General features: G+C 39.5%; 1 protein-coding gene across 2 annotated transcripts in view; it reads left to right on the top strand.

Annotated features, from left to right (window-relative positions):
• Nucleotides 1-14759, top strand: part of Aldh1a2 (aldehyde dehydrogenase 1 family member A2) — a 75508-nt gene that overhangs the window by 36548 nt on the left and 24201 nt on the right. For both annotated transcript variants that reach the window (XM_005075463.4, XM_013117384.3), the window contains exons 5-7: nucleotides 5812-5873; nucleotides 7855-7983; nucleotides 8076-8189. In XM_005075463.4, coding sequence (XP_005075520.1) covers nucleotides 5812-5873; nucleotides 7855-7983; nucleotides 8076-8189 — 305 coding nt within the window. The remainder of the gene's footprint in view (nucleotides 1-5811; nucleotides 5874-7854; nucleotides 7984-8075; nucleotides 8190-14759) is intronic.

Genomic DNA, 14759 nt, shown 5'->3' on the forward strand with positions numbered 1-14759 from the left:
TTATTCTCAGATTGGTTCAGACCATTCACATTTGTCCTTTGCAACACCATAATTCAGTATCAACTTGATTTCACTGTTGATTGTTTTTCCTTAGTGAAGTCCAGAATTTAGGAAGGTCGTGTGGTCTTTATATATTACCTGAATTTCTCTGCAAGACATTCCCAGTTTTGTTTGGCATTATAACACAAGAAATAATGAATGTTTATTGCCATAACACTTGAACATGTTAAGTGTTCTTTCACATTTAAGATCTGATAACCGTGAGATCCTGTAAAACAAACTGGAATTAAAGAGTGCGTGCCTAATGAGATATTGAGAACTTAGTGTCTCAACAAGGTCACGCGGCTAGTAAATTTCAGGTCTAAGAATCGAAATATGTGTTAAGAATAATGGTACTGTGTTTTGACTATAGATGAGCAATCAGGTGTAGAGAACAAGTATCTACCTTGTTTGTCTTCTTGAAGGACAACCTTTTGCTAGAAGGCTTTGGAAAGGGGAGAAGAGAAGACCATTTATTTTGGAAACTTCAGCAAGATTTCATTTCCTCTGACTTGGGAGTTTCGCCCACTACCCTCTATTCCTTCTCATTCAAGACTCACAATTAGCTGCTATTGCAGAATTATGCAATGTCAGTTTGATTTGAAAGGGCTCTGCTGCTGTCTTCTTTATAACACTATCCATTATTTCCTGGCCTAGTGCTCAGTGGAGCCATTTTCTTTAACCATAAATCCCGTGCTTTAACCCTCGTGTGGCAACTCCTACTTATGATGATTAATAATAACTGTTACTTTGATTTATTGGATACTTTTCTTTTGCTCACCTTTTTTTTTTTTTTTTTTTTTTTTTTGGTTTTTCGAGACAGGGTTTCTCTGTGGCTTTGGAGGCTGTCCTGGAACTCGCTCTGTAGACCAGGCTGGCCTCGAACTCACAGAGATCCACCTGCCTCTGCCTCCTGAGTGCTGGGATTAAAGGCGTGTGCCTCCAACACCCGGCTTTTTTTTCTTTTTTCTTTTGCTCACGTTTTTAATCTCCTCTGTCATAGCAGCCCTGAGAAGTGTAATCTCCTCCTTGTTGATCTTTGCAACTCAAATCGAGTCCTCTGTTCCTTTCCTGCCTGTACATTCCTATAAGTCAAATTTAAAGTTACTTACAGTTTGCTGAGCATGAAAGGGAGTTGTGGTGCCCTAGTTTCCTCTCAATGAGTGTTGATTTTATTGATTTTATAATGAGAGGGAAAACAGGACCTATAAGCTATATGTCAACATATAGTGAAGGTTAAAAACTACCTGGGTCATATCGGTTTCATCTTTATTCCAGTTTTACCTGTTAAACTGAAGAATGAGCTAAAAATGCAGATAATGATTGGACCCTAAGCTTTTGGCTTCAGTCAGCTTGTTCTGGTACTGTCAGTAGTGAATGCATGGGTGAAATCTGAAATTCTGTTTAACCATAAGGAGAGTGAGGGCTGTTTGCTGAACTCACTTGATAAGAACTGGGGTAGATATAGGAGCTGAATGGGTGGTGACAAGAAGCAGTGAAGTCAGCCGGGCAGTGGTGGCGCCCGCCTTTAATCCCAGCACTCGGGAGGCAGAGGCAGGTGGATCTCTGTGAGTTCAAGGCCAGGCTGGACCGACAGCCTCCAAAACAATACAGAGAAACCCTGTCTCGTAAAAAAAAAAAAAAAAAAAAGAAGCAGTGAAGTCAGCTCTTCCCAAGGAACCTCTTGAAGATGCTGTAGAGGACTCAAGCGATCCATAAGGCTGATCTCACTTTATAGACAAAGGAACCAATAAAGAAGAGTAAACTAACTCCTTCTCAAGACTGAAATGAGAGTTATAGATCTGAGTCCTAATAATGGAAAACTCTGAAACATGTAATATCACTTCTTAGAATCTTCCAGTAGACTCCTAGAAGGAATAGTGTTAGTGCCACATCATGCTAAAGTTTCATTGTTTTAACAAGCACCCAAAGAATTTGTCACTGTTGCAAAATGCTCAGACAGCTCTGCATGGTGTATACATACACTGAAATGTACTAGAATACAGAATGGAATAGTTCTGTTTTGGTCTAAATGTTAATACTCAGATTATTTAAAGGGTTGCTGTCTCCTCCAGAGTAATTCTAATGCGGTCAAATGTCTTACCCAAACCAAGAGTAATTCCATTCATTGAATTATGCTATAGATTCTTATGTTACTAAAAGAACTCATTTTACTGTTGCTGGCTATAGGAGACTTGCTACAGCTATTGAAATGCCAATGGTTGTTATCACTGGGAGCTTGAAGTTCATATCACATTAAGATTTTTGGCTATAATGCAATCATAAGATTTTATTTTATGTGCAATATGTGCCAAAATATGAAAATTAAAGCTACATTAAAATCCTGAAAGCATTTATAGTCTCTGCCTTTAAAAATAATGTTTGCCTTATTTAAACTTTTAATTAACTAAATATTAATCTCTCTGTTTTCCATCTCTTTGTCTGTCTCCCCCCTCTCCCTCTGTGTAATCTTATCAAATCCCCAGCAAAGAACACAGGGAAGTGGCTCGATTTTCACAAGTATCAAAGAGACTGATTCTGTGCTCTCCTTTAGGATAAAGGCTTTTCCTAATGTACCTATTGTGTGTGCATACTCAGTAGACACTAATGCACTGGTCAACCAAGTTCATAGCACAATGGATATCTAATTGTAAGGTTCTTACAGTCTTCATGACCCGCGGGTTCAGAATGTATTCACCAATATCATTGGGTGCTTTTTTTGAGCATTATAGTGTGAGAGGCACCTTGTTGCATCTAGACAGCATGGGTAACCTGAAAATTAGTTCTATACAGTACTAAGTGAGTAGTCTTGTTTTATATTAATTCTTAGACTTAAAGAATATGGGAAGAAAATGTTACTAAGCTTTGAAACTTGTCACTTGGTATTTTTTTTTGAGATGAGATCAGCAAGCAGCTCTGTGTACATTGTTAAGGAGTGAGCCAACCTGACAGATCAAGCAAGTGATAGAGTTAGTGACACTGGAAAAGATTAGGAAGGTGTCTTCCAAAGAACTGGCCTCTGAGGACTCCTAGCAATGTCCTGATAACTATGAGGGACCTCTAAGTGCCATTAGTCCTCCCCAAGGGGCTCAGTAGAAGGCACATCTCTCTTGTTTTCCAGAAATCACAACTGGCTAATTGGGGGTGTCCCTTGGACATATAGGAGCACCCACTGAGTTCACAGGGCCCAGGGCCCTTTTTTTATTCTTTCCATTTGGTGTTCTCTTGAGAAAAGTTAAAGAGCCAAGATACCCAGTGGTGCTTTATTTAGGTCTTAGTGAAACCAGCTGTGAGGACTTGAAGAGTCAGTACCCTTTCTGTGCCAGCTTTCAACTCTGTGTGGGTCAAATCTATGAACAGATTGTCAAGTACACCTTATTCTCCCTGAGTTTCTCTTAGGACACCACTATCAAGTCAAGTTTACTCCCAGTGAGATCAGCTTCTAAAGCTATTATCTACATTTTTCTTTCCTTACTCTTATTTTTCAGTAGCTTTCAGCATTACATGATACCTTTACAATCTTGCATATGTAGGATGGAGATGGAGAAACCTATGAATCACTGTGTTGTGCTTACACAGGTGACTAGTGAATTTGCTCTGAACCGCCCATTTCCTCCAGTTGTGCTAAAATAAACATTGTGTTCTTCAATTCATCTTCCCTTTATCTGCCCTCATCTGCCCACATCTCAAGGATCACCTCCCCCACCCCACTCCATTCATTGATTTGTGTTTTGCCACTTGAGTGCATCACCTTAACTAAATTATAGTTTAGTGGAGGAGCTTTCCTTGCCAATGGAATTTTACAGGGTATCTATCAGTATTGTTGCTCCTCATGGAAGCCCTTTCCAAAGGGTGATAAACTTATGGGCAGTGGTGACTTGTACTAGCACAGCTGATGGTATCTATTCAGAAGATTCATGTGTTGTCTCCATGCAGATTTGGTGTGGTTTAGTTGATCTTTAAATTACCCCTTGTACTAAATATTGTCATCCTGTGAATAGTTTCTACATATCGTCTCCCTGACCTACCTGCACAGAGCATGCCTTCCGTCTTTCCTCATTTAGGCTAGTGTCTGTTATACAAGCCCAAGAGACAAGGTGAAGATTGGGGGAAATTAGGAGTGATGTGGCCGTGACCTAATCACCTTGATATTCACAGTGTCCCTCAAATAAGTAAACTAATGAAGGACCCAATAGGAAAAGGGCAAAGTTTTTAAATTTGAAGGAAAAATTGAAAATGGTTAGTATGTTCATCCTTAAATATCCTTACACACAATGCAAGATTAAACACAAAACAAGTTGCCATTTTCCAGCTTTCAGACTGGCTAAAATTCAAATATCCAGAAAACTGATTAAAGAGCAGAAACTGTAGCATGCTGTTAGAACCTTCTATAACTTTTATAACTTTTATAAAAGATGATTTGGAAAACATTTATTAAAACATTAAAGATATATACACTTTAATCGAGCAATCCCAAAGATAAACTGAAGCACATAAAGGGTTTTCCTTTGCATTGTCTGCAACAGTGTAAGCGGAAAGCCACCTGATGACCCTCAGGAGAGTTCACAGTGGTACTGCTATTGAGTTACAGTTAGCTTTCCATGAGAAAGGAGGGAGGGAAGGCAATAGCTTGACTACACTTGTGGTGAGAGGTTTCCACATAAACTGTCCTGTAAGTGAAAGTTCTTGGAGAAATGGAGGCAATGGGGAGTAGCTAATTTGAAGAAGAAGGACTAGAGCTCAGGGATGGGAGTGGGAAGATGAGGAAGGAGAGGAAGAGGAGCAGAAAAGACTTTAAAAAAACCATAATTTTGAACTTAGCTAAAACAACCCTGGGTGATAAACGTCAGTGGTTAAGATGTGTTGAGAGACAAAGATAAACAACTTAATGAGCCATTTATCTTTGTCTCACCCACACACTCCTGTCCCCACCTTCATCCCCACTGCAATAGTGAGGCTTCCCTGAGTACTAGCTGGAGCTTCACTTTCCTTAGGGGCTGCGGGTGCTGCTTTTGACAGACAAACCGCTGGTGAAGTGACCAGAGGCCAGCAACAGAAGGGAGAGCAAAGGCTTGGCTCAGTGAACTTTTAAAGCAACAGCATTTTTCTAAAGAATTTGGTTTGGACTTCCTAGATCATTCATTATTCGAAGCACCTACTATCCCCACAAAACAATCAAGGCTGGTCAGTGTCTCTTGAGCTTTTCCTCCAAGCTCCTAGGGATATAAGAGCACCCTCCTGTCATGCCTCACTGAGGTGGAACTTTGGACCTGCCTGTGTCCCCAGGACCCAGGTTGTGTCTGTGACAACTGCATCGAGAGAGGGAATATGCCTTACTTTTCTTCTTCACATTGTCCAGCTGCCCAGCATAAAAACTGTGCTCAATAGCATTTTGCTTAATGACTTTTAATTTTGAAGACTATCCGGTGAGCTGTTTTAAAGCTTGAGGTACTTTTTAGCATTAAATCAGTTGACTATTCCATATGTGTTAATATTTAACATAAAATTGAGCTTTAATGTGTTCGACTTTAAGTTTCCTCTTTCATGTCCTTCATTTGGTCATAGATGCCCTCTCCTCTGGCATTCTGTTCATGTGGTGGGTGTATCTGTAGACACCCCAACATGAACACATACCAAGTGCAGCTTTGGTGCACTGCAAGTAGAATATGTTTCAACTTCATTTCTGGTTCTCACTGCCACCTAAGTCCTCCCTCTGAAATTTTCCCCTGACCTAAACTGTTTTGTAGAGTGATCGTGCTTCTTGTTTTCCAGATGGAGACTATTTTACTTTCACGAGACACGAACCCATTGGAGTGTGTGGACAGATCATCCCAGTGAGTGTATCTTCTCACACTTTGTATTTATTTTCATTTGGCCTCGTTCTCTTAAAGACACATAAAACATGCTCCTTGGTGGTGTGTGTTTTCCATTACTGGGAAGAAAACCTTGAGCTCATGTTGTTGACGTATCTCTAACAGCCTCCCTGTAAATGCTTATTTGAACAGATGAATAGAGTTTCAGGCCTATTACCACGAGCTGAGTTCTCAAGTCACAGAATTCTCCTGATAAAAATAAGCAAAGCAAAGTGCAGTGTATGCATATCCACCCTTGGTTATGAATGTCTATCTGCTCATGGGAAATTAATGTGGGATTGTATTTGCTTGTTTGGGTTTTAGATTGGCAACTCATCTTTCCAGCATATTGTTTTATATGGTCTTTTAATCTCTTTCTTCCCACTGTCTGTTTTCACAAGAATCTAGAGAGAAGATGCTTCAGAAGTCACAGCAGTACAGTTAACATCACAGTCAAAATTGAAACCATTCCGGGCTGTTTTCTGTCTTGTAAAGAAAAATAGATGTAGCGACTAGTGTTTGGATTGGAACATTAAACACTGTCCTTCGCTCTCTCCCATACACACCCTTGGCACAATACAAAGTGTCACCCAAGCTTCTAACAGTACTATCTCATAGTTCTGGCTGGGATTTCAGCAGGAAGGGGGCCGGGGGTGCTGACATTAAACCCTCAGTATAGATAAGACAAGAAGTTTTTGCTTGAAAAACATAAAGGAATGACTCAAGAATAATCTTTGAATTTGGGACCAAAGATTCCCAGGGGCTTATTAATATTTGTTCAAATGATCAATAAGATGTGGTTTATTTGTGACTTTCATTAGAGAATGAAGAAAGGAAAGAGAAAGGTTTGGTTGAAGTTCTTCCTCTCCTCTCTTCAAAACACCCCCCCACTGTGTCTGCCACCTCTCTAAGCATCAAACCTGCCCCTCTTGCTCTTCCCAGATCCTCAGAGACACAGCTTCCCTCACAAGGCAAGAGCGCCTGTCAGCCCCCCCTCCAAATTACTGCCTCCAAGATTTACACACTGTAGATGGAATTAAAACATCACCGAGGATTCCTAAGTTTATAAACAACTAAGGGGGAAAGAAATTGGGTGTTTGGTGAAGGCAAGACACTTGTATATTTTTGCAGCTTGCTAGAGCCAGTGAGAATCCTTCAAGGATGGCAGCTGAGGTGCTTCAGGCACAAACACATTGTGGTCAGGGCCTGAAACCAGGGGACCAGGAGTGCGGTTTTCTTCCTTAATGAAATCATCAATGACATGAGAGTAAGGAGTCCATGCCTGAGCTTATGACCACACATGCTTAATATTCTATTAAAATCCGTTTAAACCATGTTAATCCCCATGCTTATATATTCATAAAGATAATTTGGTTTGGTTTCCATGGGTGTATTTTGCATTAGGAAGGAAGCTGATAATATTTTTGTATGCTCATTGGTAGGTACGTTTTATACATCTATAGTTGTATATTTTATGACAATAAAAATATGTCACATTGAAATTCACATTGTCTTAGAAATAACTGATAGCTAGAATTTAGTTTCTGCTGTATATACATAAAACATTTTTCATACCAGTGTGAAAATCTTGGTGTAAAAATCCAAAATTTAAAGGGAAAATTCACGTATTGAAACTTTGGAACAAAGTCCAATTTTAGAAATATGTAAACAAAATAAAAAATAAAGCGAAGCAAAAATTTAAAAAAAAAACTCCCTACTCCCTTTCAACATGAGCATTCTTACCTGGGTCATTGGAGTATGATATGCTGAACAGAGAGAAAGAGATTTTCAAGGCCAGTGCTAGACTCTTTATAGTGATGTTATCAGAATCCCAAAAGTCTATACTTTGCAGTGGAAAAGATTTATATTAGGGACAATTTTCAAAATCTGAGAAGTCACAACTTGAAAAAAAAGAGTAATGAAGCCGATTTCCCCATCTGTTAACCTTGCTTTTCCCTTCCAGTGGAACTTCCCCCTCCTGATGTTCACTTGGAAAATTGCTCCTGCACTGTGCTGTGGTAACACAGTGGTTATTAAGCCGGCAGAGCAGACACCACTCAGTGCACTGTACATGGGTGCCCTCATCAAGGAGGTAGGAAAACTGTTTCCTCACCCAGGAAGCAGAGCCACGTCAGCCTAAAAGGGGATGTTCACACACACTGTCCTCCAATTTGTGTTTCTTAGGCTGGCTTTCCACCCGGAGTCGTCAATATTCTGCCAGGGTATGGGCCAACAGCAGGGGCAGCAATAGCTTCTCATGTTGGCATAGACAAGATTGCGTTCACAGGCTCTACTGAGGTAAGTACCTGAGAGACCACGGGCTGAATGGCCGTGAAGGGGTTAATGGAAATGCAGGTGCACATTTGTAATCTCAGAACTAGAGAGGTAGAGATGGCAGATCTCTGGGGTTGCTTGCCAGCCATCCTGGGCTACTTGGCAAGTTTAAGGACAGGGAAGGGACTTGGGCTCAGAAAACAAAACAAAACAAAAAGGTCATTGCTTCTGAGGAATGACAGACATTTGTGGTTGCTCTCTGGTGCACCTGCATGTATACATACATATGCACAATAGTGTGAAACCAGAGATGCACACTGATGATTTGTGATTCTGTCTGTGTAAAAGCTACCTCAGAGGATGGCATTCTGGACACTATTTTAGTCAAGATTATAGGACAGAGTGGAAATCTGAACTAGTCTGCAGTGGAGAACACAGGGACAACTTTCCCTTCTTTCCGTTTCACCAGTTTCTGTAGATGTAACTGGTACCTGACTGCCTTGTAAGCCATAGGGATGCTATAGAGCAGGAGGTCAGCAAAGCTTGCTGTGAACAGCCAGATATTACATTCTGGAGACTTTGCAAGCAATATGATCTCCATGGCATTACTCCACTATGACCAACTGGTGCCGAGCATGCATAATGCTTGTAAGCTTGTGAGTGAGGCTGTGTACAAGTAAAATTTTTCATAAATGCTGAAATTTGAATTCTATGTCATTTCTGTATGTCAAAAATATCTTATTTTTTCCAGATAGTGAAAAATGTAAATCTAGTAAAGCATATCAAAAACAGCAAGACAAATATGAGTTATGGTTTACAGAGCCCTGATCATAAGTCTGCTATCCCATCCTGTCTTTGATTCAGATGATAAAAGAGTTTTCCAATGTTGTTAGAGACTAGATGCTAAAGAGTTCTTGCATATGATTAGGATCAAACCATATAATGAAACTAGAAATGTTGTTCTCATTCCCTTTCTGTGAGCTAGCACTGTTCTAAAGCTACAGGTATCCTTGTTGGAACATCACGGATGACAACAGCACTGAATGTGGGCTACTGTCAGGTCTACAACATTGCAACACAGTAGGAAGAATGAGAGCTGTATCTGACAATTAGAGCAGGAAATGGATAAGAAACAAATGAAATTGGGTTTGGTACATATTTAATACCATATTTATAAAACATTATTTAGCCTATCCTGTAAAATTAGTGGCTCCATATTTTATATTCTTTTTCCTGTGAAGTCTTTGAGATCTGGTGTATGATTTACATTTATAGCACAACTAAGTATGGTTATCCATGTTGCAAGTGTTCCAAACCCATATGTGGCCAGCATACCTGACAGCAGGTCTAAAAGCTTCCTAAAGTCAGGAGATGCAAAGTTAATGATAATTAGTTAAATGGACTCTTAGTGATTTTTGTATAAGATTAATAGACTTTAATGATAATTTACAGCTAAATGATTGAATTTTATATTTGTTGAGAGCTTATATTCCTGTTTCCAAGCCTTTACTTGACTTGTACTTGCTATCATAATTTTGCAATGTATTGCAAACCAACATGCAAACCAAAATGCACATGTCAAAGGAAAGTACTCTTCCTGGATGCACGGAGTCTGTTGCTTTTAAAGTACTTGCTAAAGACCAGATGCTAAAGATCACTTGCATTCAACCAGTACCAGATTATAAAGTCATATCTACAATGCAAGTCATTGGAAAGAATTCTGAATTAAAATCTGAGGCAAAAATATAGGCAGCCTTTTAACAGAATCACGAGAAACCTACATCTTTATCCCATTTGGCTATGGTTGACAAAAAATCTGAATAAAATACTTCTAAACAGGATGAAGCAGTATCTAAAAGGATTATATGCCACAACCAAATAAAAATTTATTCAAGAAGGAAAGGTTGTTTTGATATAGAAAATAATCAATTTAATACTCCTTATTAGTAGAATAAATGACAAAAGCTACATGCTCATCTCAGTAGACATAAAAAAAAGCACTTAACAAAATCTGCCTGACACAGGAACTTATACACAACTGTTAATAAAATTATTCCTTAAAAATAGGGACAACCCCAAATGTCTCTTAAATGATAAGTTGACAAAATGTAATATATCCACAGATAGTATAGAATCCAATAGTAAAAAGGGAAAGAAACATATATAACGTGGGTCAACTGTGTAGACATGGAGCTTAAAGAATTTGGTAATGACAACTATGTATGTTATGATCATAATTAATTTAGAAGTATCGAGAAGAGGCAAATATATTGACTCAAAGCAGATTAGTGATTTCCAGGGCCTAAGATGAGTGACTACGAATGGATATGAAATTTCTTTTGTTTTGTTGTAATGTCCTGTATTTATAGCTGTAATCCTTATGGGAGTTGCACAGATCTGTTAATAAACTAAAAAAATTCCTGAATCACATACGTCAAAAGGAATGTCCTATAGGGTATAAAATGAACCTGTAGAAAATGAATGATTCTGATGGAGGCTTTAAACTTTGGATATTAATAGCATTGATGGAATAAATTCTTCTTAATGCACGCCAAGTGCTTGTCATCCTATCACATCACCTCAGCAGCAGAAGGTACAAGAATAATCTAGGCACAGCTGGGAAGGCTAAGTTACTTGCCCGTGCTGCATGCTACTAAGTTACAAGGCTGCAAGCCACACCCAGAACCCCTGTGCCAGAAAATACTGCACTGCTTTTTGACTTCAGGTTTGTACATGCCTGTAGCAGGCAGGGTTCATTGAACTCTGGGGTAGCCCCTCAAAGAGGGTATTTATTTATTCACTTATTGTTTGTTTTGTTATTGCTGTCGTTGTTTGAAGTAGTTTTACTCTGCAGGCCAGGCTGGCCTCAAACTTATGACAGTCCTACTGCCTTAGGCTAGAAAATTCAAGGAATATAGATTTGACCCACTATGCCCAGCTCTCAAAGAACACAGTTTTTTTAGACGATGCAAATTTTACAGTGGAACTATTTCATCATCAGAATCATTTGGAAGTATTAAATTCTGAAAGGCTTTCACCAGTGTTTCAAATCATTTTTTCTAAAACTCAAATTAGGATTGCATCTTTAGTACCTCTGTTGTATGATCTGGTACAGGTCATTCATCTACCATTCTCTGATACAGGAATTAAAGTTTGATCCCAAGATATCTCAAGTCAGTACCTTTACTGAACATCAAGTCACCACATACTGCTGGGCTTTGGGGATGCACCAATGAAACATGTATGCCAGTGTAGCCCGAAGGATAGTCTCTGAGCAGCTCTTACTGAGTGGTGTACAGGCACATATGAAAAGAAGATGCCTGGACTGATTCCTTTCAAATTTCCTGATTTTAAGGATGCATTCTACTAGGATAGAACCAAAATTTTCCTTATGGATTTGCCTTGTATCTTGTGCCTCTAGAGAAATTTCACTACTCAAGATATTTAAGCTTGAATAAAAAGTTCCTTCATTAAAAATTAAAAGTGTGCCGGGCGGTGGTGGCGCATGCCTTTAATCCCAGCACTCAGGAGGCAGAGGCAGGCGGATCTCTGTGAGTTCGAGGCCGGGCTGGACCGATAGCCTCTGAAACAATACAGAGAAACCCTGTCTCGTAAAAACCAAAAAAAAAAAAAAAATTAAAAGTGTATTTTTCACATATTATTCCTCTTTCCTTATTTTTTGAGATGGATTATTTTTTTAAAGATTTATTTTTTATGTGTGTGAATATTTGTCTGCTTGTATGTATGTATGTGCAGTACATGCATGCAGTGCTCACAGAAGCCAAAAGAGGGTGTCATATTCCCTACAGATGGTTGTGGGCTACTACATGGGTACTGGGAACCAAACCCTGGTCCTCTGCAAGAGCAGCTAGTGCTGATAATCACTGAGCCATTTCTCCAAAAAGAAAAATATGTTTAAGGAAAAGATAATTCTACCTCTTAATTCTGTTGTGGTTACTTTCAACTGGGAAGGATTTGAGTCTACCTTCCTTTTAATCTTACCACTGAAGAAAATGAAAATGCAGGTTATGGGAACCAAATTGTGAAAAGAGCATGGAAGAAAGGACCCCAGCTGTGGAGACCCCTGTGATTGGTGTGTTGTTGACATTAGTGTGCAGTCAATGACACTGGTGTTAGTCATGGTTCAGAGTTAGTCCCACGTGCCAGGACCAGAACCTTTTGAAGGGTCAGTGGGTGCTTTTCGGCAATGTAGAATGGGAGGTTAGCTTTGGATGCTACCTGGCAATAACATTCGGGTATTTTTTTGTTTTGCTCTTGGTTTTTCATCTTTCCAATAGTTCTACTTTTGACAGACATTTAAAATTCCAAAGCCTCAGATTGTGTACTAATCCAGTCCCTGTCCTGCAAAGTCTCTTCGAGATGATGTGGAAAGATGGGGGAGGGAGCCAAATGCAACCCTAAAAATTTACCCCACCGTGGGATCTCTTGAGGAGTCAGTGTATGTCTGGTCTAGCCTGCCTGTGCTGAATCTCATCACCCAATGACCGGTGAACATGGGAACTCCTTTTTATTGCTAGATTACTTACTCTTTAAGGAACACAAAGTATGTGAGAGTAGATAGATGATGAGTCTTTTCTCTGTAGCTGTTTCCTTCCAATCATCTTCCTAGTCCCTGGGTTATGGTGCTCAGCCACATCAGACCAAATTAATTTCCATCTGCAAAGCTATGTAGAGCTGTAACAAGCAAAGATTGTGTCTGAGTTGAACAGTTATGATCACTTAAATTAGCCTTGTAAGCAAAATCTCTCCTAGAATTTTATATTCACTTAGGAAGTTAACCCAGTTCAGCTCAAGTTGATGTCCCTTGATCTTTTACTTAGAAAATAAAGTACTGCTCAGTGCAACTAGAAAGAACACTATTAATACACTGTACTTTGCCTCGCTCTAGAAAACAGTAGATAAGTTACACTTTTTCAACAAGAAATTCAAACATAGGATCCAAATTACACTAAGAAAAGCAATTAAGATTACATATGCCAGATTTGTATGTGAAACCTCAACTTGATTTAGATGCCTATTGTGCAATCTTTGTAGTCCTCAGATTTCCTATCTGTAGATTAGGAGTTATTTTTATCTACTTCATGGCTTGAAATGGTGGAAGAAACCACGATGAAGTGTTTGGTATGGAGTCTGGTCCTTAGCAAAGTGTCAGTGAAGATAAGCCATCATTGTTACTTGGGGCTTTTGTTCGCTTGCTTTGTTGTTGTTGTTTGTTTGAGATGGGGTTTCACTATATAACCCTGGTTGGTTTAGAACTCATTACTGTTTGAGGAAGGCTGGCAGAGATTAACCCCGAGTGCTGGGATAAAGGTGTGTGCTCCCATATCCAACTATTTGTAATCTTATTTGTTTGGGAACAGATCTTAGAGGGTAGGGAGATTGAGACTGGATCTTACTGTGTAGCCCTGGCTGTCCTGAAACTTGGCTATGTAGACCAGGCTGACCCCAGATCTACCTGCTTGCTTCTGCCTTCTGAGTGATGGGGTTAAAGGTGTGTACCACTCTAGCTTCCTATTTATCTGAGTGACATTTATAAGGCAATCTATGCTTGGGTAAGTATGGCATAAAACAGTGATTCTCAACCTTCCTAATGTTTCAACCCTTTAGTACAGTTCTTCATGTTGCAGTGGCCCCCAACCATAAGATTATTTTGTTGCTACCTCATAACTATAATTTTGCTATTGTTATTAATCATAATGTAAATATCTGATATGCAGGATATCTGATATGTGACCCCTGTGAAAAGGTCTTTTGATCCCCAAAAAGCTTGTGACCCACAGGTTGAGAACCACTGGTATAACAGAGGGGCCCAGTGGATTCTCCCAGACAAGGGTTAGGACCCAGCTTTCTCACTCTGTGATCTTGACCTCCTTTCTGTCCTTCATGTCTCATGTTTGGCAGGCCTGTAGTAGCTGTGCAGGCTTATTTGTGGGTTGGGGCAATGCATTTTTAAGGTCTACTCTTATTGCTTGGCACGTTGAAAGATTTCGGTAAACACTAGTTGAGTATGAAACTTCCATTTGCAAAGACTGTCTGTTGAAGGCTAGTTCCCACTCTCCTCTGGCAGCTTCATTCTCCTTTTATTTGGTTTGTGGCTTTCATAAATAGTTTACAGACATTTTTGGCTTCTAGTAAGCAGTGTGTTTCTCTTCTGTTTCATGTTTTGGAAAATTGACCAAGTGCTAGCTTGCATAATAAATCCTTTAGGTTAATTAGTGGACTACTTAGAATATAGCCCAGGAAGAGAGTTTGGTATCTATCAAAAAATTGAGTTAGGATTCCTTGCTGTGGCCTAGAGTAGGAGCCACTCTTTCAACCAGGATTTGTCAAAATGAAATTCCATGGCAAGGGGGACTTACGAGGAAGAAAAATGTAATATACATATTGTTGCTTTCAGCAGTTGTTCAGGAACACCTCACTATGGTGCTGGTGGAGACTTCCCCCCAGAGCTTCTGGCTTAAGTTGGGATTGGCAGTAAGTCTAGGAATTCTCACTTTAATAAACTTTTCTAAGAATTCTTCACCCATGATCAAGAATCAGTGGTTTACTCGGATTAGTTGAGTCACACTCCAC

This window comes from Mesocricetus auratus, unplaced genomic scaffold, assembly GCF_017639785.1.
Source record: "Mesocricetus auratus isolate SY011 unplaced genomic scaffold, BCM_Maur_2.0 Super-Scaffold_100691, whole genome shotgun sequence".
NCBI lineage: Eukaryota > Metazoa > Chordata > Mammalia > Rodentia > Cricetidae > Mesocricetus > Mesocricetus auratus.